The 26,377-nt window shown below is 34.3% G+C and overlaps 1 protein-coding gene across 2 annotated transcripts in view; it reads right to left on the bottom strand.

Annotated features, from left to right (window-relative positions):
* SBF2 (SET binding factor 2) overlaps positions 1-26,377 on the bottom strand; it is a 696,898-nt gene that overhangs the window by 239,365 nt on the left and 431,156 nt on the right. For both annotated transcript variants that reach the window (XM_037839994.1, XM_037839995.1), the window contains exons 7-13: positions 16,905-17,037; positions 15,556-15,664; positions 13,191-13,304; positions 10,570-10,647; positions 9,653-9,766; positions 9,047-9,175; positions 7,136-7,234 (exon numbers count right to left, since the gene is read on the bottom strand). In XM_037839994.1, coding sequence (XP_037695922.1) covers positions 7,136-7,234; positions 9,047-9,175; positions 9,653-9,766; positions 10,570-10,647; positions 13,191-13,304; positions 15,556-15,664; positions 16,905-17,037 — 776 coding nt within the window. The remainder of the gene's footprint in view (positions 1-7,135; positions 7,235-9,046; positions 9,176-9,652; positions 9,767-10,569; positions 10,648-13,190; positions 13,305-15,555; positions 15,665-16,904; positions 17,038-26,377) is intronic.

The raw sequence follows: 26,377 nt of genomic DNA, 5'->3' as shown, positions 1-26,377 counted from the left end.
CTTTCAGAACTTGCTCCTTCTCTTCTATGTTTGACAGTGTGATCAGTATATGACTCGGAGTGGGTTTTTTTGGATTTATTCTATTTGGAGTTCGCTGAGCATTTATGATTTGTGTATTTATGTTGTTTAGAAGATTTGGGAAGTTTTCCCCAACAATTTCTTTGAATACTCTTCCTAGACCTTTACCCTTTTCTTCCCCTTCTGGGACACCAATGAGTCTTATATTCGGACGCTTCATATTATCTATCATATCCCTGAGGTCCATTTCGAGTTTTTCAATTTTTTTCCCCATTCTTTCTTTTATGCTTTCATTTTCCATTCTGTCATCTTCCAGGTCACTGATTCGTTGTTCAACTTCCTCTAGTCTTGTACTATGAGTGTCCAGAATCTTTTTAATTTGGTCAACAGTTTCTTTAATTTCCATAAGATCATCCATTTTTTTATTTAGTCTTGCAATGTCTTCTTTATGCTCTTCTAGGGTCTTCTTGATTTCCTTCATATCCCGTACTAGGGTCTCATTGTTCATCTTTAGTTCTTTGAGTAGCTGCTCTAGGTGTGTCTCTTCTGGTCTTTTGATTTGGGTGCTTGGGCTTGGGTTATCCATATCGTCTGGTTTTTTCATATGCTTTATAATTTTCTGTTGTTTTTGGCCTCGTGGCATTTGCTGTCCTTGATAGGGTTCTTTTAGGGTTTGTAGACCAGTTGAAGTCCTTATCTCTAATTTATCAGATCTACAGCTTCGTGGAGTACACTTTCTCTAACTAACCAGCAGGTGGCGTCCACGAGCCACCTGTTCTCCACAAGCCAGATCTCCCCTGCTTAGCCTTTTTGGTGAGTGGGGGAGTGAGTCTTGTGGGGCCCAATTGGTGTCCCAAGCTTGCGTGTGTAGTTGGTGTTGCCTGCCCTGTATGTGGGGCGTGTTTCTGGGCAGTCGGGGAGGGGGGGTGGCCCTAACAATCAAATCTCCCTGATGATCCTAGAGTTTTAAAGCTACTGCAATAGTCTAATCCTTCAGTTCAGTCCTGCCACAGTTTGTCTCTGCCACTGACCCACAAGTCTTTGGTATTGGCGTATGGCTCCTGAGACTTGCAAGTGGGCCCCTCTTCCAGGCTGTGCACCCCGGGTCCTCTGTTGAGGGATGACTGTGCTATGTCACAGGTGAGTGCCGTCCCCCCAGGGCAGTTCTGGGCTGCTGGGCTGTGTTGGGAGGCTCCCAGTCTGCTCAAATGATGGCTGAATGGGGCTCTGTTAATTCACACTGCTCCCCCTTCCCAGCTCTGGGACATTCAGCTGAGGTTGCAGGGAAGGCTAATGTCCACGCCCAGTTTTGTGGTGTGTGCCTGTTATTTGAAGCACTTCCGTCACACTGGGTTGTCTGGGGCAGCTCTGGGCTATGGGGCTGGCGATGGGCAGGAGTGTTTCCTGTCCACCAGGATGGTGGCTGTGAGCGGACACCCCCCTTTTCTTGGGAAGTTGTGTTGTTTAGTGAATTTTCTCAGCCACTGGATTATTGCCTTTTGTCTCAGAGCTCTCTTATTTCTGCTCTTGACTTGACGTGCCCAAATTTCAATTCTTTGAAGCTTTCTGTATTGAGCTTCTTAGAGTAATTGTTTTAGAAAAACCAAAAAGGATTTAAAAAAAAAAAAAAAAAAAAAAAAAAAAAAAAACGGCCCTCCTCAGAGATCTAATGGGTTATTGAAATGCTAATAGACAAAGCAACCAGGGCCATTAAGGAAAGGTGCCCTGGGCAGAGAGATCAGCCTTGCTTCGGGATTTGCATATGCGCCTCAAGGCCTGATCTCCGCCCTTCCCCTTTCTGTGTTCACCAGAACTCCAAAAATCCTCTGCTTTTACTTTGGAGCTTCTCGTGTTGTTTTCCTTCTATGCCCGTCTCCTCTCTGCTGGGCTGGCTGCTCTCAGAGTCTCTGGTGTCTGGCCTCAGTCTATCTATGGTTGGAGTTTGAATCAGTAGAATGAGTTTCTGATGAGAGCAGCCACTGCAATTCTCCCTTCTCCTTCCTGGAGCTGACAGCCCCTCCTCCCCCGGGACTGAGCCTGGCAGGGAGGGGCGCGGGTCCCCTGGCCGCAAAAACTTACAGATTTCGGTGATCTCAGCAGTTCCACGTTTTCATGAGTGTTGTATGAAGTATGCCCAAAGACAGATTGCTCTGTGGTGTCCAGTCCACGCAGTTCCTGGCTTTTTACCTACTTTCCTGGAGGAGTAACTAAAACATACAGCTCACCAGTCTGCCATCTTGCCCCGCCTCCCCCTATATGTTCTTTTTAATCCAAATCTATCAAGGAATGTACCAAAATAATAATTTTAATTTATTTAGTCACTTTCTCTTTTCCTTCCTGCATTCATTCTTTGTGACCATTTAGTCAAGATTTTATTTAAAACTTGTCACCTATCAATTTAAGTCCTGGTCTCATATAGAGTGGTTCATATACCCCACTGCCATCCCAAACACAACTCCTGGAATAAATCTGAAGACTGTTTTCCAAAAACCTAGGGTATATCTGAAAAATATTTATTCATTACATTTCTATGGCATAGTACTATGATTCTGAAATCTAAAAATCTTCTCTTTCTCCCAAGATTCCCATTGCATCATATTACCAGCTGTTTTCCCTAATAATGATAATACCACAAATAATACTCATTCAGGGTATAAATAAAAATAACTACAGGATGTTTCATTTAGTTGCTAATAGTGTTTTTCCCCTGTACAGCAATTTGAAATATTGTAAACCAAATCCATACAATTCAGAATAACGAGCATTTTTTATCATGTATAAATAAATTTCAAAGTTGAGGCTTTCCTCTAGTTGTACAGATCTTCTACACCAAAATGCAGACATATGAATTAAAGTAAGTAAATTATGTTCAATTATATTTAGAAGATTCAAAAAGGCTCACTCCTAAAAATCCAGTATTTGGTTCTCTGGCTGCCAGGTCTGTGCACTGCTGCCCTCTAATGGGCAGCATGGTAAATATAAAGGACCACATTCGCTACCTTAAGCCCAATTGGGTCACATGATAACTTTTGAGAGGACAGCAGCAATGAATGGGAAGTTGAAGTTTCCATGTACTCTAAGCATATTTTTAGAAACATCTGCTGTTACTTGTAACTCCAAATGCTTCTGGACTGGTCCCTTGAAGGCTATTAAGCTCATTAAAAACTGCAGCCCAATTTTGTTGAATTTCCTGTGTTAAAACCAGGAAATGCATTATTTTCCACCTGAACAAAGCAGCCAATTTTTAAAATCTTTGATTCCACAGAAATGCAAATATAAAGTAATAACTAAGGATTTAGAAAATGAAACACAGTAAACGTCATTAACAATTTTGTTGAAGTCACTCAAAATAGATTGTCAAGAAAGCTGGCAAAATGCACTATCCTTTAGAGAGAATTTTGAATTTGGATAATGGTTTTCAAGGAAAGGCTTCTGTAATCCTGTTTTAAGAGTATAATATGAAAATATCCTCAATTTTTCCTAAGAGTATAATGGGAAATATGGTGATTTTCTCAGACCTGAAAAAAAAGACACATGCCATCTGGTCTGGAAACATGAAATTTTTGGGGTATGGGACAGGCTAAATGACAATACACTAGGGCTTACAGAAAACAAAGCTGAGAATACATTTCAAATAAAAGCAAAGCAAAACAAAACAAAATCCCGAATCCCTCTGGAAATTCAAAGTAGGCAAGAGTCACACAGGAAAAAAAAAAAAAAGAAAAACTTCTCTCTAAACATGGGTCACAGCAGTGAATGACAAATCATGCGATCTTGTTAGAAGTTATCAGATTTCTCAGATTAACTCAGGTATTTAAAAATTATTTAATGTGTACCAATTATACCTAAAGCTGTAATAATAAGTTCCACAAATCCTTTCAAATACAGCAGAAGACAATATTATCCCGGTAGTAGGTCTATCTATTGGGAATGGAAAGAGTAATTGTATAGATGTGCTGCCAATAATCTTCATGATATAAACCCTGCCAATGCTTACACAATTTATCTCTAATGGATTTAGTCCTTTTTCCCTTCTTCATTCCACCTTCCCAGTTCCCCCCTCCACCACAGTCACCAGATCCTTTTCTCAAATATTTAGGAATTTCCAAAGGTTAAAAGAGCAGTTAAACCCAGTTTACAATTCACCCTACTCACATTCTTGAATCATCACTACAAAGCTATATAAAGTAGTGGTGAGAAAAGACTGGAAAAGTAAGGTAAGTTTTTGAGGTATTACAAAGAGAAATGAAGGAGAGAAGCTAAATACACATACCAGACTTCAGTGTAATAAATAAAGTATTTACAGACAACTGAATGGAATCGTCAGGTCTCAATTATAACCCAATAATAAGGAAACAGTCAAATTATATGCGTAGTTCTTGATTTTCAAAAGGCAATTTTAGAAATGTGATAAAATAAATGGCTGGTTATATATAGAAGCATCTGGATTATTTTCCTTGCATTGATAGCATCCCTAACCCCTATTCCCAACTTCCTGCTTGATTCAAGAAAGAAACTTTAACATCATGTCCTGTTCTTTAACTTTGTAAATTATTTACTCAGGAATTTCGGGACCATCATGGACTTTAGAACTGAAGTAATCTCAGAATATCTGGTGAGAAGCCACTGGAGTATTCTCTAATTGTCACTGCTCATATATGTATTCCCTCTTTTCAATGATATCAAGGACAATCATGGACCTGAAAAATAATTGGCACTAGTAGGTGCTTAATAAAAACACACTGAATGAATGGACTTGATTAAATTAAATAGAATGGAATTAGATTATAAAAAGGAATAAAACAGTCCAAGAAGGGCTCAAGAAATGAAGAGTACACTTAAAGAGCAACTTCCTTCTCTCAAAGTAATACAATCCCTCGAGATGATCTTTAAAAATGTCATTTTTTAAAAGATTGGGGTTGCTTGTGTTTTACATTCATCTTTTAGAATGTATCATTACTACATTTTTTTAATTGCAGTTGTCAGTTCTGTGTTGGTTTACTTAGAGTTTTGCTTCATAAAATTTAAGTTCTAGGATGGCAGGAAAGGAATTGTTTACTTGATCTTTGCTTCAAAGTGCTTGGCGCAATCCCTTGCATACATTGAATACTTGGCCGTATAATAGAGACAAACCTGTGTCAGAAACCCAGCTCTGGTCACTTACTAGCTATAAAATTTTACTGTGCAGTTCTGGAATAGTCATGTAAAGACTAAGAAACAAACATTCAGCTATTACAGGAGTCAATCCCGGAGTCTCAAACTGACTACAATTCGAAGCATTGTTTTTCTTTGAAATTTACCAAAAAATTACTAGTAGTGGGCAAGGAAAAACTTCCTAATATTCAGTTTTCTCACATATAAACACCTACCCTATCTATCTCTCACAGGATTGTTTCTAAGATCAAATGGGAAAGTGCATTAAAGTGCTTTATAAAGAACAAAGTGTGAAGTTGAACACTAGAAAAATAACTATTTTTCCAATCAGAAATGAGCCAGTTCTACACAGCCATCATAAGTGACAAAGACCAGCACAGAACACGTTTTTCTTCTAAAAGATTTTTTTTTTTTATGTTTCAGCATACTAATCAAGAAATACATTTATTATATTGGGCATAATTATATTTATAGTTTAGAGATAAATTTTTAAATAACTTAAAATGTGGTCAGTCAATAAATGACAGAAACAGTTCCTGGTATGCAAATTACTGAAAACCATTTATACATTTGCTAAATCACTGTTATGATTTAAAATGTGATATGCTCAGGGATTTGAAGTATTGCCTCAGTAAATAAACTAATAATCTACAGGTAAGAGTTAACTAAACAGAATTTAAGTAATTTAAAATAGAAACCAAATTCAACTTTTGACAGGTACTAAATGCTATCTATTGCTAATGATTTCTGCATGAGTTAGTCATATTACTGATCTTTCGTATTGATCAGAATTTATAACGAACCATTGGCAAGTGATAAAATAGACTTAAGAATCTTCAAATTATTTACCATAATTTAGATGAGCACACTTTAAAAAAGGCATTTTGTTTGTTCTTCTATGGAACCTTGGAACTTTACTATGTTCTTTTCCAAAAAACTGTTCTTACCCCCAAAAGAATGTAAAACTTAAAACTCAGAAATAATTTAATAATATGAAATAAAAACCACACATTTTAGTATCCCTGGCTTTGTCCAGTTGGTTCTGAGATTGCAAATGGATGTGAGAAAGCACTGATTGATGACCCAAGGTCCAGAAAAAGCTCACCTTTCAAATAACTAAGTTAAAGGACGTCTGGGGGGAGAGAGGGGCAGGATACTGACGCCAAATCCTACCTCCATCCCTCTTAACTCTATTTCCTTAAAAATAGATCTCCCTCAATTTTTGAAAGACCATATGCTTCCTACTTGCTTTCCTACTCTTAGTAAAAGGACTTAGCTCTGACATAGCTTCAAGAGCAGGAGGAATGGCCAGTGCTCATTAACTGAAATCCACTTTTCTGTATGTATATAGTCTCCCTGTCGTCTTAGGCTCTCTTCTTTCCAGGTATCAATTATTTCACACTTTAATACATCTCAAACCTTTTAATGTATTCCATTTCCTCTATCCAGGGAAGACTTTTGCACATGAATTTCTATGGTCACTTACCAACTTGCTTGTTAAAAGCTTTCAGCTTTTCACTCTCGGTCCAAAACAATGCAACTCAAATCATTTTCCTGACCCAGCTGACAGTCACTGTGCCAAGGTAAAGCAGAATACATTGGTCATTTCTGTCTTGGGTGGTTCTGGTCTCAGTGACTCCAACCTTTCTGCCTTAAAAATCTCAGTATGCTCTTAAGAAGAAAAAGACCCAAATAAAATTCATAATGAGGACAGACAAATGGTAAACTAAGAGAATTGTGAATAAGATGTTTTCATAATGCAATGATTGACAGGAAAATTACTTTGAAAAATGTGGTCTATTTCCATGTAGAGTACCAAGTATAATATCTTGTAATACATAGTCTCAATGGTTTTAAGTCAGAGCAAAAAGATTATCAGTAGAAAGAAGCAGCTACTCAGAAGTTTTTCAGACAAAACACATTTTTTAAATTAACAACTTTCTAAATTAATGTACATACTTACATTTTTGAACAGCTGCTCAGCAAGTTCCCTGACATGCTTTATCATCTTCAATGGGTTATTATCTTCAACTTTAATTCTCTCTACTTCAAAGGCTACCAACTTGGAAAAAAAAGCAAATAGCAAAACATCAATTCCAAAATATACATTATATTGAATTAGAAAGCCATGAGATCATTTCATACAATTTACAAACCAAAAAGCATCCAAAATATATACTCTTATTAAAGCAGAAGATTTTGACTTTTACTGGGCTCTACCTCTATTCTGAGGTTACAGGATCAATCAAGTCCTTGGATGGTCTGGTGGTCTCTCCCTGATGATTTAGGGCCCAATTTCTTCTTGAGAAAAGTCATTTCTGGGATGCAGAGAGACTGTCATTCACCAGACCTCTCAGAGAATTTCAGGAAGTTAGAAAGTCTCCAAACATTTTCATTAACTCATAAAAGATGAACCAAACCTGCACTATATTGAGTAAGTGAAGTTGCTCAGTCTGAGCTCTGCTGACAGTATGATCTGGAACAAGCCACTTCAACTTTCGAGTTTCCGTTTCCTCACAATAAGATAGAAGAACAAGATGACCTCTAGGCTCCTTCTAGTTCTCAAATTATATAAATTCTAGTCGATCTTTCTATTACCTAATTTATTAGGAGACCTCTGTGAGTATAAGTGTTCATATTTAGGGTGGAGAAAAGAGTATTAACAGGAAAAAAAATGGAGGTGGGGTAGGGTGGATAGGTGAATAATAAAACAGATATAATATAGGATTTTTTCTTCTAGGAACTAAGAGATTCGTTGGAGCAGAAACACATACAAAATTATGGCCTTCCTTATTCTAGGCCATGATTCAGAAAGATTATCAAAGAAAGGCAAACATTTAGAAAGAACTGCCCATCTCAGGGATATCTCTTCTAAATCTTCATACACTTTGTGCTATTATTAACTAAAGCGTTTGGTGAAGGTTTCTGTTCTTAGAACAAAAACATGTGCCTCTGTTTAAAATTCTTACCTGTGAATAATTAACTATCTTTATAGAGAATAAAAGGTCCTTTTCTGAATCATGGGTCTTGAAGACCTTAATTCCTATCTCTTCTGTACAAAATAAAACCACCAGCAGCAAAAGACGAGCACTTCTATTTATCTCCATTACCTTTGGTGCTAGGAGTATTTTTCTTTTTTAACTTCAAGGAACTTTTAGATTTATTGGTTCTGATATAGTACTCTTTCAGAAATTGAAATGGGAATAATACTTATTGTTCTATCCACCGGAATTGGCTGCTGTGAACACAGAATTAAATGATACATGGATATCACATTAAATAATAAAACATTTTTATTTTGAGTCATATCTGTCCTATTCTCCCTCTATAAAATGGCCAATTCCTTGAAGACAGAGAATGAATCTGTCTTCCATATATTTTATGCTTCCTAAAGGAGCTAGACAAATGTTTATTATTGATAAGAATGTCAATAAGCTAAACAGTGGCTATTATGACACAGATAGGCTAAATGTAACTGGAGTTTGAAATCACATATCTTTGTATCAAAATTAGATCTTTTTTCCTTTGAGATGATAAAGGAATCACTGAATTATTGCCTTCAAAAATAACCATTCTATTTATACTGTAATATTAGTGCCAGAATTAAAAAAAATATTTTAGTCAACTATTTAAAAATTCAGTTGTTCAAGATTTTTATGTATATCTTAGAAATTCTATAATTTTTTATCTTTCTGATTTTTCTAATCCACATTAGAAATGCCAAGCTCTGATAACCATAATAGTAATATTTGGATTGTTTGATATTTAATTTATATTTGTAATTTTGAGTAAATATTTTAAAATACTTTTCTACTTTTTAACTCCTAGCCTATTTTTGTCTATAAATAATGGTATCATTTTATAAAAACCATACCTCATCAAAGAGATCACAGGATCTATAGGGAGGACCTCTTTCTGAAACAAAACCTGCAAATGCCATTCCATTGAGTACTTTAGTGAGGAAATCATTCTCAACCAAACCACGCTGCCCCAAGAAAGCTGTCTGTGAAGAAAGAAAATGTGAAAGGAATAGATTAATTACCTAGCAATGGACATATGGTCAAACTGAAAATACAATAGAAAAATCAAAGCCTGTATAAATGTCTTCATGCATAAATATATAACTTGTTATAAAATACACTTCTCTGGAAAGGGGTTTCTATTCTGATATCTGACATATTATATAAATTAGAAAAATAAAAATGTATCTGTCCATAAGGCAGGAGGAGAAATTAAATTAGAATTAACAATCAACTTTAAAAGAAGAGCCAATTCAAAGTTAACATATTCTAAAAGAAAACATTATGTCAATTCCACAGCATTATTAAGAATTATCATCTAACCACACAAAGAAGAGATACTGAATAACCACATCTGAAAAATTAAGGCCAAAATACATAGCCAGAAAAAAGACAACAAAATAATTTTATTAAATTAGAGTTGACTTTTTGGACAAATAAAATGTGGTACTGCATCTTACCTTGTGAAAATGTATTACTGGTTCTGCATGAATTCTGATAAGTTGTAGGCATGATCTATATCCTTGGAAAAGTTGTGCAAATAATCTAAGGAAAACTGCTCGTACTTCTTTATCCTGAAAATATAATAAAAAACATGTGAGGTAGTTTAATTTCTTACAACAAATGAAATATCCTCAAATCATAAAGTTGGAAAGAACCTGAGCAATTATCTAAAAAATCTGCATGTGCTTCCTATACATAAATCTCATCTGCGGCAGCCCTGAGTGATGGGCATCTACTCCATCCCATTGTTGGTCAGCTTTAGCTGTTAAATATAGTTCTTTATATTGACCGAAACAAAACTTGCCTCCAGTACATTCAATTTTCTTTCATGGAAAACATAAGTCACTGAGTCTCTCCCTTTACCATGTTAGAGGAGGGTATATTTCCCAAGTCTTTTGATTTTTTATATCCACCAAAAGAATTACAGTCAAAATATAAAAGAAAAAAAAAAACACAAAAAACCCTAAAGGATTGGATTTAAAAAGCTGTGACATTCTTCCAAAGTTTTATCCAACTTGTAAAAATCTATTCTTATTTTAATAATCTATGAGAATAATCTGTTTTGATAATCCAGATTTTAATAGAATCAGTTTTAAAACTGTGAGGAAATTCACAGATTTAGTCAATCCTTTATTTAGTTGATGAGGAAATGATGATCAAGAATGCTTAAGTAACTTGTCAAAGGTTTTCCAGGTCTTTGAGGCTGCTTCTAAGAAATACTTTGGGCAAATAAAAAAGGGGCACTCTGTTATACATTCACCCTTCTATGATTTTTAATTATTTAATTCTCACTTCATTCAGCTTCTTTAAAAACTCCATGAATAAAAGTACAGCTCTCTTAAAAAGCCTGAAATTTAAACATTAAACTTCTTACCAGCATTTTTGAGTGTGATAAAGCTGTTCGTGGAGGGGGAAAAGCATGATCAGCTACATCCAAATCTGGGTGCAAAATCTACAGCAAAGAGATTTTATTATGTAAAATATCTTAATATCAGTAAAATCTGTTCTTTAATTCACATAGGGTATTAAGATTAAAAGTGTCAGTACATGAATTGTGATATATTTCCTTTATGAAACAAAATACAGTTAGCTGAGGAGGCTCTGTATACACTATTGTAGAAAAGTCTACAATACAAAATATTTAGAAAGCAAAAACATGTTTTAGAAAAATACACATAGTTCAGTCTCATTTATTTGAAAACAAAACAAAATAAACTTAGTCTATGTATGTACATGCACTGGCATACATACATGAAAACATAAACTTCTGAAAGAGTATACGCTAAACTATAAAATAGTAGTTATCTCTGGGAAGGGAATGGTCTGGGGCATTTCATACAGTTAAATTTTTTAAAAAAGGATTTGTTTTTATGTATCTTAGAGTAATTAAAATTGTTAATTAATTAATTAATTAATTAACCGAAGCATTGGAAAGACAATAAGCTTATGAACCTCACAATCCTGGGGAGAAAAAGCATAATACAATGTGATAAATGCTATGAATATATAAAGTATAATATATGAAATAAAAATTTAATTAATTCAACCTAGGGAAGGCTAAGAAAAAGAAGGTAACATCTGAGTCAGGTTTTGAAGGAAAGCAGGTTGGGAAGCATATGGGAAAGAATCATCTATGTAGGACTTACACAGAGAAGACGAAATTGCATCAACATGTAGGCAATTTTTATCTGCAGGATCATTTTCAAATACTCAGGCTTTTGGTGGTATAGTTTAATAGACCAAAAGACTCCAGACAACACTAAAATATCAGCAACATTTATAACTGTATGATATACTAATGCCTGGGTGTCTATAAAATTATCCATGGTTAATACACTGTTAAAACACTGTGTTGTCATTTGATTACAATTATTTACTCATCAAACCAAGCTCATACTTGTGTGTCAAAACTCTCACATGTTCCATCAAATGTGATCTCTTTTTGGTCCTAGTCTAACAATATAATATGCTCTTATCTCTTATTCACAGTACTACATTGTAACACATAATCCACCATTGTGTTGACAAGTATACCAATAGGTATACTCATGTTAACCAGAAATGAATTTTACTCACTGACCAAAATTTGGTGATACAGGTATTGCAGGTTACCTACCAGAAGCCTTTGACTTAAGAATTCAAACCTTAATCTTGGTTAATTTTGATACTTAATTCCTGAATAATTTTTTTATATTGTTTTTAGATAATCACATAGTTATTAGCATTCTAGAAACATTAAACCTGTCTTCATTCTTACATTACCTTCTCATCATTTGCAATTTTCATTTACTATCTATGTGATTAGTTAATTTTTTCCTTTTAAACTGTCGTTCAATCAATTCACAGTTTTTAATCTAGTGTTTTCTCAGAGGATATCATCTGTGAAATCACAGGTTTTATATGCTACTGTGAATATACATTATAATAAATACATAATTATTAAAATTTAAAAAGTTACATATATACCACCAAAAATCATCTCTATGCTTCACTCTGAGTTACAGTGACCAGGTCACCCTACGGATAACACATTCATCCTATAGATAAAGACCACGAAATGAAACCTACAAGTGCGACGCAATTTCCGCAATAAAGAGCAAATGGCAGAAGGTGGACTGGAATTCAGGTTTCCTGGGTCCTTTCCCAGTATTCTTTCTACTCTATCATACTTTGTATTCCAGATTACAAATTACATTACGAAAAGTCAATCTTCTCTGAATGTTCTCACCCCAAATATACCACTATAACAATACAAAGACTAGTACTAGTTTGAAAGTTTTCTGAGAATTAAATCCCCTCTATTAATCCTAGACTTCTGATTTTGTATGTAAGGGGGAGAAAAATCAATTTAAACAGCTCAGACTGGCAACCTATTAAAGAAGAGCTATGAAACCCTTAGCTCTAGCAAGTGCTTGAAAAGGAATTCAGAATTTCTATGATTCAATTTTTTGATGACAGATAAATGAGTACCTAAAAAGTTGTCAGTAAAATAAAATTACTGTACATATAAAAGCCAACTGAGGTGAAATAACTACAAAACAGAACCAAATGAGAGAAGCCCAGCATTCAAGAGTTTTAAAAACCCCACTGCACAGAGGTCACAGAGCTCTCCTCTAGTAAGGAGGCTGCACAGGAGGGGGATGGAGCTTACTCCTAATGAGGGGTGGACAGAGGACCAGGGGTTTTTGGGTAGAGCCTTGTCTCATTTTCATAGCTGTGTTCCCAGTACTCATCACAATACCTGGTATATGGTAGATACTAAGTAAATGTACTGGATGAAGAAATAAATGTAGAACAACTATTCAACTGGAATTCAAAGTATTCTCTTTAGGTAGTTACCCAGTAAATAGAGATTTTATGCTAACTACTCTATTCACGTAGTCATATTTCAAGAACTCTCATTAAGTAATTACATTGACAATTATTTTTAATTCCCATTATCTTAGTTTCAGATTTAAATTAAGAGAAAACTATTATTTAAAAAACAAGTCATACCAAAGAAAGAGCTGCTTGAGTCTGATGTAGAAGTGGTTCTGGGAGGGAAGAGAGGTGAATACACTCAGGAATTTTAATAGTGCCTCCATCCAAATCGGCTATAATTACATCTAACTGAAACAGATAAAAAATTCCATAATTAATAATAAAGATACATTTGTTGTTAAGCAAATGAATTTGGCCTTCATGAAATCAAAATGAGAACCATTATGTGGAAGAATCTCTTGGCTGCCTGTAGTAACAGAATTATTGCTGGGTTCATGGTTTCCCAGCTACTCTATCTTTCCCTGCCTCATTTGAAGTTAGGTGTTACCACATGACTAAGTTTCTGCCAAAAGAATGTGAGAAGTGATATGTGTACTTCCAGGCCTTCCAGAGAGAGGATATGGAAGGCTTCTCTCGTCTCGTTCCCCTTTCCATTGGCTGAAATTATGAACTGGAAAGCAACCCAAACATAAGCATTCAGAAGATGACAACGCCTAAGGGAATGGAGAAAACAGAAGGAAGCTTGTATCTAAAATGACTTCATGGAGTAAAATGGTCTGGCATAATGGAGCACCTCTATGGACTGCAGCATTGAGTGTTAAATAAAATTCCATTTTGTTTGAGCCATTTTGTTTTGAATACTTTATTATATAGCAGTTTAGTCATATCCTGAATAACACAGTAATCATTACAAGAGTTAATAAGCAAAGAAATTAATATACATCAAAAGGGTACTGTTTACATTTTTAAAAGTTACATTTATAATATGATTACAATTCCTGCTAAAATTTATTCATTAAAAAATTAATTTACTTTTGACGATGTTTGGGTTATCCTAACTTCAGTGACTACTTATCTTTAGTGGTAATAAAAATACCTATAAATTAGATGGATGTGTTTCTTAGTAGTACAGGTATACCTCGTTTTATTGCACTTTTCAGATACGGAGTTTTTTACAAATTGAAGGTTTGTGGCAACCTTGCTTGAGCAAGTCTATCGGCGCCATTTTCCCAACAGCATGTGCTCCCTTCGTGTCTCTGTGTCACATTTTAATTAAGATGTGTACATTGTTTTTGTAGACATAATGCTATTGCACACTTAATAGACTAAAGAATAGTGTAAGCATAACTTTTATACACACTGGCAAACCAAAAAATTTGTGTGACTTGCTTTGTTGCAAAATTCACTCTATTATGGTGGTCTGGAACCGAACCCACAGTATGCCTCTACTAATTAGATTTAACTGATCATGTTTATTGATTTATGCATATTTTTATACGGCAATATCAAAATTAAATAGGAACTAGATATCAGCATATAAAGGTTAGGAAAAATGACTAATGTATGAATAAGGGTCCTGTTTATAAATATTATGTTGAATAGTCTTTTGTTAGTTTAAATGGCACCTCTGATTTAATTGTAACTGTAATTTCTGTATAAGTACCAGTAGAAAGTACCTCTTTGTTGACATTTAAAAGTATAACAAAATCTCAAGGACCTGCAGATCACAGATGCCTAATCTCTCAGTAAAGACTTCTTAATCTCCCTGAAAAGTATCATGTAATATGTTCTTTCCATTCTGCTCACAAGCTTGGGAGTTCATACCTCACATAAGGAAACCTGGGCAACTCTAATAGTTGAAAATTTTTATTGAGCAGAAATCTGTTACTAAGTACCTATTGATTCTATTTAAGCCTTTTAGAACCACCCAAAATGAATCTTACTCTTCTTCCTTGTGATAGCCATTTAAAAATTTGTTGTCAGTTATCAAATGGTATCAGATTATTATCTGAGAAAATTTCCCTAGAGACTCATAGGATATAGTTTCTATACTTTTGACAATCCTGGATGTCCTTTTCTGAAGTGCTTTATTTTGCATGGCCCCTCTTTAAAGTGCAATATCCAGAAGAAAATACAGTTTTTCAGAACTGCCTTGGGTGTATATTGTCACTTTCCTTCTTTGGTATATCTATTCATACCACATAAGAATACAATAATTTGGTGGGGGCTCATACTAAACTTGTGTTCCACTAGAATCCCTTACTCTTTCTCAGATGCTCTTTGTTTTGTCAGTTATCAGCCATTCAGTATTATCACAAGCCTCATTTCAAAATAAAAATAAAGTATAAATAGAACACTAATTAATGGATTATTTGATCTTCCTTTCTCATATATATAGGATGAGGAATACAAAATGATAAACTTAATATGCCAAAGTATATTAAGACCTTTCAGTGATGCTTTTTTTCCAGTCAACAACCTTTTCTATTGGTAATACAACAGATCTGAAACCAGTAATTAGCTGAAACGGTATAGCACTCAAAGAAATATGGTAGAATTTTGGCCACAATAACAAGCAATTTTAAAGATGAATACTTACAAGTTCATGAATATCTGTTTTAAAGATAGAATGAACTCCAATAATGAAAGGCGTTGGGGAACTTAGAACTTCCAATAGCTGGGCCGGAAGAATGGGGATATAAGGATAACTGGAAATAATAAAAATATGTATCAAATATATATTTGTCTTTCCATAATATAAACATGTTTTTCATTTTTATGCTTATGAGTTTTAGACTGCCCATGTTTAGAAATTATAAATAATATTGTCACAGTTTTAATATTAAATTTTTTAAAGGAAAGACGAAAAAAAATCTTAATGTGAGATACGATCACATTCAAAGTAAATGGAACCCAGGTCAGCCTCATATCCTTATCCCACCTAGGCAAGCAAAGTCTCTTGAGGTATGTTAATCTTGTTTAAAAACATCTTCTCCCACACAGAAATCTGATATTAGAAAGTAACACTGACTTTCTGATGGGCCTTCCCCTCCCAATACTGGACAATGATTTGTCTATATACAACAATCAGTCAATATCTATTGTTATTGCATTCAATAAGAATAGCAAAAGTACAAATAATAAGGCCAAGAGCTTCATCTAAAAATTTAAGAAATATAAATAGTTTAAAAATATTTAATAAATTAATATAGTCTAAAATAACCTTTTCTAGTTTAAATGAACTTAAGTTTCCTAGACATTATGATTATCAAATTGATTAAAGAGTATTTTAGAATTCAATATTTTACTTACAGCACTTATCAAGGATCACTGTTTAGATTTTTTAAATACCTTCTATTATGGAATATTTTTAACATATCAAAAAATATGCATAGAGGGAAAAGGCATAATGAAGCCCCATGTAGCCAATCTAGTTTTGAAAATGAGTAATGCATAGCCAAAATATACTCCCACCCATTTCTGTTCTCTTCCCTACTGCATTAGTTTGAAGTAAATCCTAGACATGATATCATTTACACATAAATACTTTAGTAGGTATCTAAAAAAGATAAGGGCTCTTTTTTAACAAAACCATAATATCATTATCACACCTAATAATAATCTCTTAATATCAAATAACAAGTCAACACTGACTAACTTGTTAAGACTTTCATCACCAACTGTATTCAAAGGGAATTAAATGTTGTTGACAATACTGTTCAAATTAAATATTTTTATTAAATTCATTGACACTGAAGACTAGACAACTTGGAAAAGTCTCAAATTCTACGCTAGATTTCTATCAAAATCATGAATCTTATTAACAGTATAACTTTGTGAAACATGCCTGTGTGGGTCAAAACCATGGGGTTATGACCTTTTAACTGATCATTAATAAGTAATGCATAATTTGAGAATAAATAGAAGTACCAGGTAATTAAACCTCACCTATATTTAAGTGGAAACATTAAAGATTCCAGGGCCCTACAAGCATCACTAAGTCTCTGGAAACTTGCAGAATGGAAGAGAACCTTGTTTTCTGTGAGGACTGCACAAAAGAGGCTGAGGACATTTTGAATTCCTGAAAACACAAGAACAAAGGCTTACCAAATACATGTAATTTTATATACATTGTCAGCAAACAGAATATGCATGTAGAATATAGACATGGAAGGAAAAAGCCAGTATTTTTGGAATCTCTAAAAGAAAATATTTTGTTAAACTATGAATTCTATAAAACCATTAAGTGTTTTCACAAATATTCAGTTTTGTTTGTCTCTATTTTTCAAATCAGTGTAACACTCACTGAACATATTAATTGTTTGGAAACATACTATTATCTTCTTTTCAACCTTATTTCCAAAGTATGCTCTTAAATTCCTGTTTCAGACAGCGTCATTGTTCTATTAACATTTTCCCCGCTTAAAGTCTATTTTGTCTGATGTTAACATAACCACATCAGCTTTGTTGTTGTCAGTGCCTAGTGTATCTGTTTTCACTGTTTTACTTCAACCTTTCTCTACATCTTGTAAATAGCATATAGTTGACATTTTTAAACTGAGTCTGATAACTTTTGTCTTTTAACTAGACCATTTAACCAGTTTACACGTATCATAATTATTGATGTATGGTACTATCTTATGCTTTTTATTTGTCTATCTCTTCTTTTTCTTTCTTTATGATTTCTATTTATCCTGCTTCTTCTTTTATACCCTCAAGAGGTCCTTTTGCAATGGGTTCACATCCATAGGAAAGGGGATTAATATTAAGAACATGCTTTTTCTGGGGTTCACAACTAAATCTACCACAATGACCAAGATTCTGGATGTTAGGAAATTTACTAATCATTGCTATTGGGGTATTTTTGCTTATAAGCCATTTCTGTAGCTAGAGCTAGGAAATATATGCATATACACACATATATATATATACATGAACACACATACATATATGCAAAAACATACATATATAAAATTGAGAAATCCTGAGTCCAAACTATTACTTTCAATTCCAAGCCATCCCCACAGGTTCTTTTTCCCCCATTTCATGTTTGTATGTCCCTTTTCTTCCAGTAAGAATTCTGGGTTCCAACAACATCAGCACATTTATTCATATGCTAAATCCTATATTATATATTAAATAGTTTCAGAATTATTTCAGCCACTCTACCACAAAAAAAAAAACAAACCTACTGAAATAGAGTTTACAATTTATTTGTAATTCCCTCCCCAAATCTGTCTAAAACTGAGGTTACATAGTCAAACACTGTATTCATAAATTACTGTTATTCATTTTTCCCTATTCAGTATGGTTCTTTTATCCATTTGAAATACAGAAGCATTTGTTTCCATACTTTTCAGTTTTAAGATTTTCCTTTCTCTCATTCTCTTTCTTCCATCCTTACTGCTCTAATTTTGTTTTCTGAATATGAAAGAGATTAGCATACTTCCAAAGGTCAAACTGTACAAAAGGTATGTTCAGAGAAGTGTCATTTCCTGAGTTAACAATATTGCATCAATGTCATTTTTCTGTTTTTTATAAGATACTATGACTGCTTAAGATATTATCATTATACATACATTAGTACTCTCTGTACTAGTTTTGCAACTTCTTGTGAGTCATAAGCTTTCTATTTTGTAAACTTGAATTTTGCGTTCTTAAATATCACATCATTTCTTAAGTTTTAGATAATTAATAATCTCAAAATTAAAAAAAAATTAATGATTTTTATTCCAAAATAGAAATATTGATTGCTGTGTTCATAGCTGCAGAGTTATTTAGAAGTTCCATTTTTTTGAACTACAAGTCATAATCAGTTTTCCACATGACCTTGAATTGCTTCCTAGACTTCTGCAGCCCAACATCCATCCACCGCTACACAATAACAGTAGAGGAGACAATATGAAAAACAAACATTCCAGTGATAACTACTACTGATTTCACTACAATAGTACATATACATCCTGTTGATTACTATTCAAATAGTAAAAGCATTCTGAAAAATTACTTCCTGATCTTTTCTTGAGGGTTAAAGTTGTAAAATTCATAGTATCACACATTAACAAATGTATTTGTTTCCTGTTTTGAAAAGAAAACCTTTCTCCAGAATGCTCTCCTTCTCTGAATAATAGTGATACATCACTCAAATAGAACACTATGCCTCAGCTTTCACATGGGTAAACTGAGGAATGGAAGGCCGTGTTTTCAGAACCGGATAAATGCTGACAGAGGAAATTGAAATTTTAGACAAGAAAATCTTGTAATAATGAAGGACAACACTTAGTGACTATCTTGACTCATAGTATTTGCATTCAATAAAGGAAGGTGCCTCTCAACATAAAGATAGAGCTACTTAATAGTAGCATTAGAGCACCATAAAAGAAAAAAGCGATAAATAGTTTTGAACTAGGATCCTTCTGAACCATCCACAAATCATATTATATAGCAACCACATACATTATTTTTCATTCTAGCAGGCATGGAACACCAATCAACAAGGAATCAATCAATTAATAACTGTTGGTCCTTGGTATTTTTAAAAATGGTTTTCTTTATTGAACTAGCATATAGAATTGATCTTTAATTTTGAAAAGGAAAGCAATTTCTTAATAATATTCTGACTACTCCCTACAATCCTATGCTCAGATTTCATCAAACATTTTACTATTCTATGAAGGCTTTTCATGACTCTGTATAGTTACATATACTCTTCCTTCTTCTCTTTTCTAGCTAGTAAGAATTAGCTCTTTGTAGCTCTATTTTTGCACGAATTATATTGTACTACAGTTTTAAAAATAATATATTTGTTTCCCCACTAGACCAAAAGCACATCTGATAAGGGCGATGATTTGTTCATCTTTATATCCCTAGTGACTAATACAGGATCTGGCACAAGGTAATGGCTTTATAAATATTTGATAAAAAAAAAACAAAACATATTGTTGCCACAAGCAGGTGGATATTATAAGGGCTTTATTACTGACTCTGTTATTTATTATAAGAAATTAAATTGGACAGTCTTCCTTAGAGATCTATTTAGTTAGAGTAGAATACACATGGTAAGGAGTTTCTTTAGAAAAGTGCTCCAAGCAAAGACTAGTGAGAAGATTTAGTTTGTTTCAAATCAAAGTAAATAGTTGATATTCAAAACTGTCAAAAATAATTAATTATAGATACAGTTGTACACCAAATTTCATATTTTCCTCCCTTTCCACCTAGGGCACAATATGCCATTCAAATAACAGTCTATACTTTTGTGTACTCAAATTCTCCTGCTATGTTTTTAACCTCATATATTCTGAGAAAGGAAATGGTTACTTTATTTTTTCCCACTATAATTGAGAATAACATTAAGGCAAGTAATAACACTACATGGGAAGACTGAGTAGAGATAGAAATATGATCCAAGGCACTAGATTTTTATCATTTAAAGAAAAAGAACAAAAATCACCTTACAACTGATGCATTAATCAGGTGGTTCATAAATTTACCAATCAATAGATTCTTGTTAAAGGTGCTACCTTTAAAGAGAACAGTTTTGCACATTCTAAGCATTTTTTCACCCTTCTGTTTCAGGAACATAAAATAGTTTTAATACTCCTGCAAAAGTTAAAATTACTTCAAGAATAATTACATAGCATTCAAGATAGACTCTTTTCCAGGGGAAGGCAACAGAGAGAATATAAAAAATTTCCAATAAAAATTCAAAACTGGAAATAACTTTTTGAAAAACAAGTTACAGCTACAATCAATATATTAAGGATTTTTATGTACAAAGTAAAAATGTTTGTAAGGTAAACTGAAAAAAACAAAAAAAAACCCCCAAAAAAACTGCAGCTTTTTTTTGAACTTAATATCAGAGAGAATCAATGCAGAAATATTGACCTAACAGTAGCTAATAAAAAACTGGCTAAGGTTAAATACAGGTAAGCAAAAACAAGTATGCATATAAAAAAGTATAAACACAGGATGATACAAAACTAATGTGGTTTAAATATGGAAAAAATATGATAAACTGAAGCCCAGTATCATTTTAGTCTGTAACTTTAAAAATACCTAACTGTGAAAACTGGGGGATAAGTAAACTAAAACTAGTGTGTTTGCAATTCAATTCCAAATTATATATGAAAGAAATGATAAAAGACATCAAGAAAATTTTACAAAATTATTTGGCTCAGGAAATGTCACCTGAGTTAAACAAAGCACCAGCTATGAATTAAAGTATCAGAAAGGCTATAAAAACTAGTTCCTGTGAATATAACTTATTAACATAAAAAATAATACCACTGTTTACCAGACATAAAACACAAACTCAGGTAAACAAAAATGTTTTGCATAGGCTGCAAGAAGAAACAAACAGAAAGAGATGGAGGCGATTAACAGGATGTTATGGGGGGCAGAGGAGGAGGGGATGGCAGAAATCCACATAATTATCTCAGGCAAACAGACCTCTCAAACTGTGAAAAACAAATTCATTATCATAACAATCCTTACAAAGAAGAACCAGGGAAATGTTATCATTGCATTTAGACTTTTCACAGGAAAACTAGTCAAGGCTATAAAAGAATCTTATAGTCTTATCTGCTTCCTGTCTGTGCTTTGTAAAATCTACCAGCACCACCCCACCCCCAACCTAGGTAGTGAACTCTGATAATGGTCTAATATTGGCTTTCAACAACAGTCCAGCCAAAATGACTGCTGATAAGAATATGCCGTTAGACAGAATTATCATCAAAATCACATGACTTGGAAACTACAGGGGACACACTGCTGCATTAGAGACATCTCTTTCTTTCTCCTTTCCTTCCTTATCTTCTCATTTCTTTCTCTGAAAAAGTGATTTTAGAATATATAAGCAAAAAATAATTATCTCAAAATACTAAAGGACAAAACAATGAAATACGACCTTCTCAAATGACTTACGTATTCTGGAGTATTTCATCAATGCACAGAATATCTCCTAATTAAAAATAATTGCCATTTTTTTCATTGCTAGTGTATTTAATTTATTCAACATTCATTGATGCTTTCTGTGCCTCAGACACTAAGTCAAACATAGAAGATACAAAGAATAACAAGTCAAGGCAGTTCTTGGAAACTCACAATCTATTAACGGAAAACTACCTATAAATAAATAGGTGAAAAGCATAGGATAGAATTTCTATACTATCTCTGAAGACATTGTGGAACCACTTTATCAGCCTGCACTACCTTTAAAATTTTATATTTGTTTTGTTCAACCTATTGTTCTTTTTTATTCTTCAAGGTTTTATTTATTTTTTTTTACACAGAAGTTAGGCATGCACATAAAGAATTAAATAGATTACAATTAAATAAATCTTTTAATTGTAAAACAAAACAGAGATAGAGAGCTGCACAAATTAAATGTGTGGCAAATACCAAGCAGATCAAGAAAGAGAACTTTGCCAGCAACCCTAGATCGCCCCTTCCATATGTCCCCAGTCACAACCCTTCTGTACTGCCTTATGTGGCCAAATATCTTGACTTTTATATTAATCACATTCCTGAGTTTTTCTAAGCCAGTTTTATCACCCAAATGGACTTCCCTAGATACTACAGTTTAGTCTCACCCTATTAAAAATTAGATGTCTTTTAACTTCTTTTAATATAAAGGTTCATTCTCCATTCATTTCCTTTTCTTATAATTAATTTTTTAAAGAACCTAGGGTATTTGACCTATAGAATTTCTGACTGTCTGGATTTGGATAATTGCATTCTCTTTGTGCAGTTCAATGTTTTCCTCTGTCTTCTGTAGTTCCTGCAATTAGACTCTGTTTTAATCCCTCTGGCAAGACTATAGGTAGAATTGGGAAGGACCAGGTAGGTATCAGGCTGTTTTTCTTTTTGTGAGATCAGATACTGATGCTTAATCTTCTTTCACTGGATGTTGTAAAACGATGCTTTTCTATTTCTATTATTTCTTTTTCATTTATTGATTAGAATACATTAAAAAGAGATGAGTCGTTTCACCTAACATTGTGTTACCCTGTGCTATATAGTTTACGTATGCAAAGAAGAATAAATGCTTGATTCCTGTCCTATATTGACAAGTTTTCAAGATAGGGCATTGGTTCCCCAACATATTCTGAGGTAATAATTCCTTTTTATCTTAATAGTATTATGATCTCACAGTTGTTAAAATAATTGCTGGATTTCAACCCCTTTCACTTATTTTTGAAACTCAAATTGCACTGTCTTAGATTTCCTAAGTTCTTTTTTGTCAACACCTTCATAGTTTTTTCTTTATTGAGATATAATTCAATAAATAATTCATAAAATTCACCCTTTTTTAAAGTGTAGAATTCAGTCTTTATTAGTAGATTCACAAAGGCTGTGTAACCATCAATAGTACCTAATTCCAAAATATTTCATCAACTCAAGAAGGTACCTGATTGTTGACGTCTTACCTTGGAAAATTTTTGGTCTTAAGACTGTAACTTTGTAATCAAATAAACCCCCTTTATAAAAGCCAATCCATTTCTGGTGTTTTGCAAAACAGCAGCATTAGTAAACCAGAACAAAATTTGAGGAGGCTCCATTTATCTATTTTTTATTTTCTTGCTTGTGCTTTTGATGTCAAGTCTAAGAAATCACTGCCTAACACAAGATCCTAGAAATGCTTCCCTACATTTTCTTCTAGGAGTTTCACAATCCTGGTCTTTATACTAAGGTCTTTGATTCACTCTGAGTTAATTTTTGTATATGGTGTGAGATAGGGGTCCTCTTTTAGTCTTTTGCATATGGATATCCAGTTCTCCCAGAGCCATTTACTGAAGAGACGATTCTTTTCCAATTGGGCGGACTTGACAGTCCTGTCAAAAATCAATTGGCTAGAGAAAGCCACCGAAGGAGAAGCCAGAAGCTGGAAATAAATGGAATCTGGAAGAGAAAGGAAAGACTTGGAGATGCTGCTGTGTCTTGCCATATGACAAACTAAGAACCAAGGATCACAGCAGCCAGCCTTAGAACATCAGTCTTCGGGAAGAAAGCATCACCTTGATGATGCCTTGATACGGACTCTTCTCCAGCCTCAAACCAATCCATGGCCAGCCTGAACTAAAAGGAACAGAAAAGGGACAAATTGATGGAAAAATCAATTTGGAAGCTGAGTTCCGGACTGAAGACATCTTCTTGGGCCAAGAGAGCAATGTGTGTGTGTAGAAAGGGAAAGTCTGCCCTGGTGCTTGGAGAGGGCAGGCCTTCTACCCCATTGTTCAGGAAGAGTTCTACCACACCAATGTTCTCAGAGTGTGGAGCTTGTGTCCCAGGGATTATGGAGAGTCTGGCACCATCCCAATGCTTAGAGAGGGTGGAGCCTTCACCCTAGTGTTAGGGGAGAACATGGCTGCTGCACAAGCACTAGGGGTGGGGCTGTTGCTTTATCAGGCCTGGAGGACAAAATATTATACCATAGGTGATTCTCAGACCTTGAAATATAAAGGGGTATGCCTTGCTGGATTTCAGAATTGTTTGGGACCCATGACCCCTGTTTTTCTTCCAATTTCTCCCTATGGGAATGGGAATGTTTATCCTGTGCCTGTCCCTCCATTGTGTATCATAAGCAAGTAACTTGTTCTCTAGGTTTCACAGGACCACAGACAGAGGGGACTTGTGTCCCAGGAAAGAACACAACTGTAGCAGATTTTGATGAGACTTTGTACTTAGCATTGTTTCTGAAATGACTTAAGGCTCTTGGAATACTGTGATGGAATGAATGTATTTCACATACAGAAGGATATGTTTTGGGGGTCCAGCAGGTGGAATGTGGTGGTTTGAAGCTGTATGTAACCCAGGGAAACATGTTCTTAAATTTAATCCATTCATGTGGGTGTGAACCCATTGTAAGTAGGACATTTCGATGAGGTTACTTCAGTTAAGGTGTGTCTCAGCCCAATCAGGATAGGTCTTAATTCTATTACTAGGGTCCTTCGTAAGCAGAATGGAATTCAGACAGAGAGAGAGAGGGAGCGCTACCAAAGGAGTAAGCAGAAGCTGGAAATAAACAGAATCCAGAAGAGAAGGGAGAGACCTGGAGATATGGCTATACGTCTTGTCATGTGAAAAACAAAGAACCAAGGATTGCCGGCAGCCAGCCCCCAAACACCAGTCTTTGGGAAGAAAGCATTACCTTTAGAATGCCATGATTTGGACTTTTCCCCAGCCATAAAGCATGAGCAAATAAATTCCATTGTTTAAGGAAAAAAAAAAATCAATTGGTTATAGATGTGAGGGTCTGTTTCTGAATTCTCAATTCAATTCCATTGGTCAATATATCTATATATCTGTGGTGCCCGTACCATGCTGTTTTGACCACTGTAGCTTTGTAATAAGCTTTAAGGCCAGGAAGTGTGAGTCCTCCAACCTTGTTCTTATTTTTCAATATGTTTTTGGCTTCAGGGCCCCTTACCCATCCCAATAAATTTGATGACTAACTTATCCATTTCTGCAAAGTAGGCTGTTGGTATTTTGATTGTGATTACACTGAATCTGTAAATCAATTTGGGTAGAATTAACATTTTTTTTTTTTTTTTCCACAATGAAGCAGACCTTTACTGACTAGAAATACGGTTCAAGGTCATGGCAACAGCCTCTTTCACAGTCTCTGCGAGGAGAGAGGCCTCCAAGGCCCACTCACATTCTTTTTTTTGTTTGTTTTTTTTTTTTTAACTTTAGAATTAACATCTTAATGATATTTAGGCTTTCAATCCATGAACATGGAATTTCCTTCCGTTTATTTAGGTCTTCTTTGATTTCTTTTATCAATATTTTGTAACTTTCTGTGTACCAGTCCTTTGCATCCTTGGTTAGATTTATTCCTAGATATTTCTTTTAGTTGCAATTGAAAATGGAATTTTTTTCTTGATTTCCTCCTCAGCTTGCTCATTATTAGTGTAAACAATACAGCAATTGTTGTGTGTTGATTATGTACCCCGCCACTTTGCTGAATTCATTTATTAGCTCTAGTAGCCTTGTAGACTTTTTTGTGATATATATATATATATATATATATATATCCGTGTCATCTGCAAACAGTGAAAGTTTTACTTCTTCCTTTCCAATTTGGATGCCTTTCATTTCTTTTTCTTGCCTAACTGCTCTACTAGAACTTCTAGCACAATGATGAATAACAGTGGTGACAGTGGGCATCCTTGTCTTGTCCCAGAACTTCGAGGGAAAGCTTTCAGTCTTTCACCATTGACTACGTTGTTAGTTGTGGGTTTTTCAAATGTGCCCTTTATCATGTTGAGGAAGTCTCCTGCTATTCCTATCTTTTGTTTTTATCAAGAAAGGATGCGCGATTTTTTCAAATGTCTTTTCTGTGTCAATTGAGATGATCATGCCCCCCCCCCCTTCATTTTGTTAAGGTGTTGTATTACATTAATTGATTTTCTTGTGTTGAA

The sequence above is a fragment of the Choloepus didactylus genome, chromosome 6, assembly GCF_015220235.1.
Source record: "Choloepus didactylus isolate mChoDid1 chromosome 6, mChoDid1.pri, whole genome shotgun sequence".
NCBI classification, from domain to species: domain Eukaryota; kingdom Metazoa; phylum Chordata; class Mammalia; order Pilosa; family Megalonychidae; genus Choloepus; species Choloepus didactylus.
The sequence above is the reverse complement of the archived record's forward strand: the minus strand, read 5'-3'. Positions and strand labels throughout refer to the sequence as shown.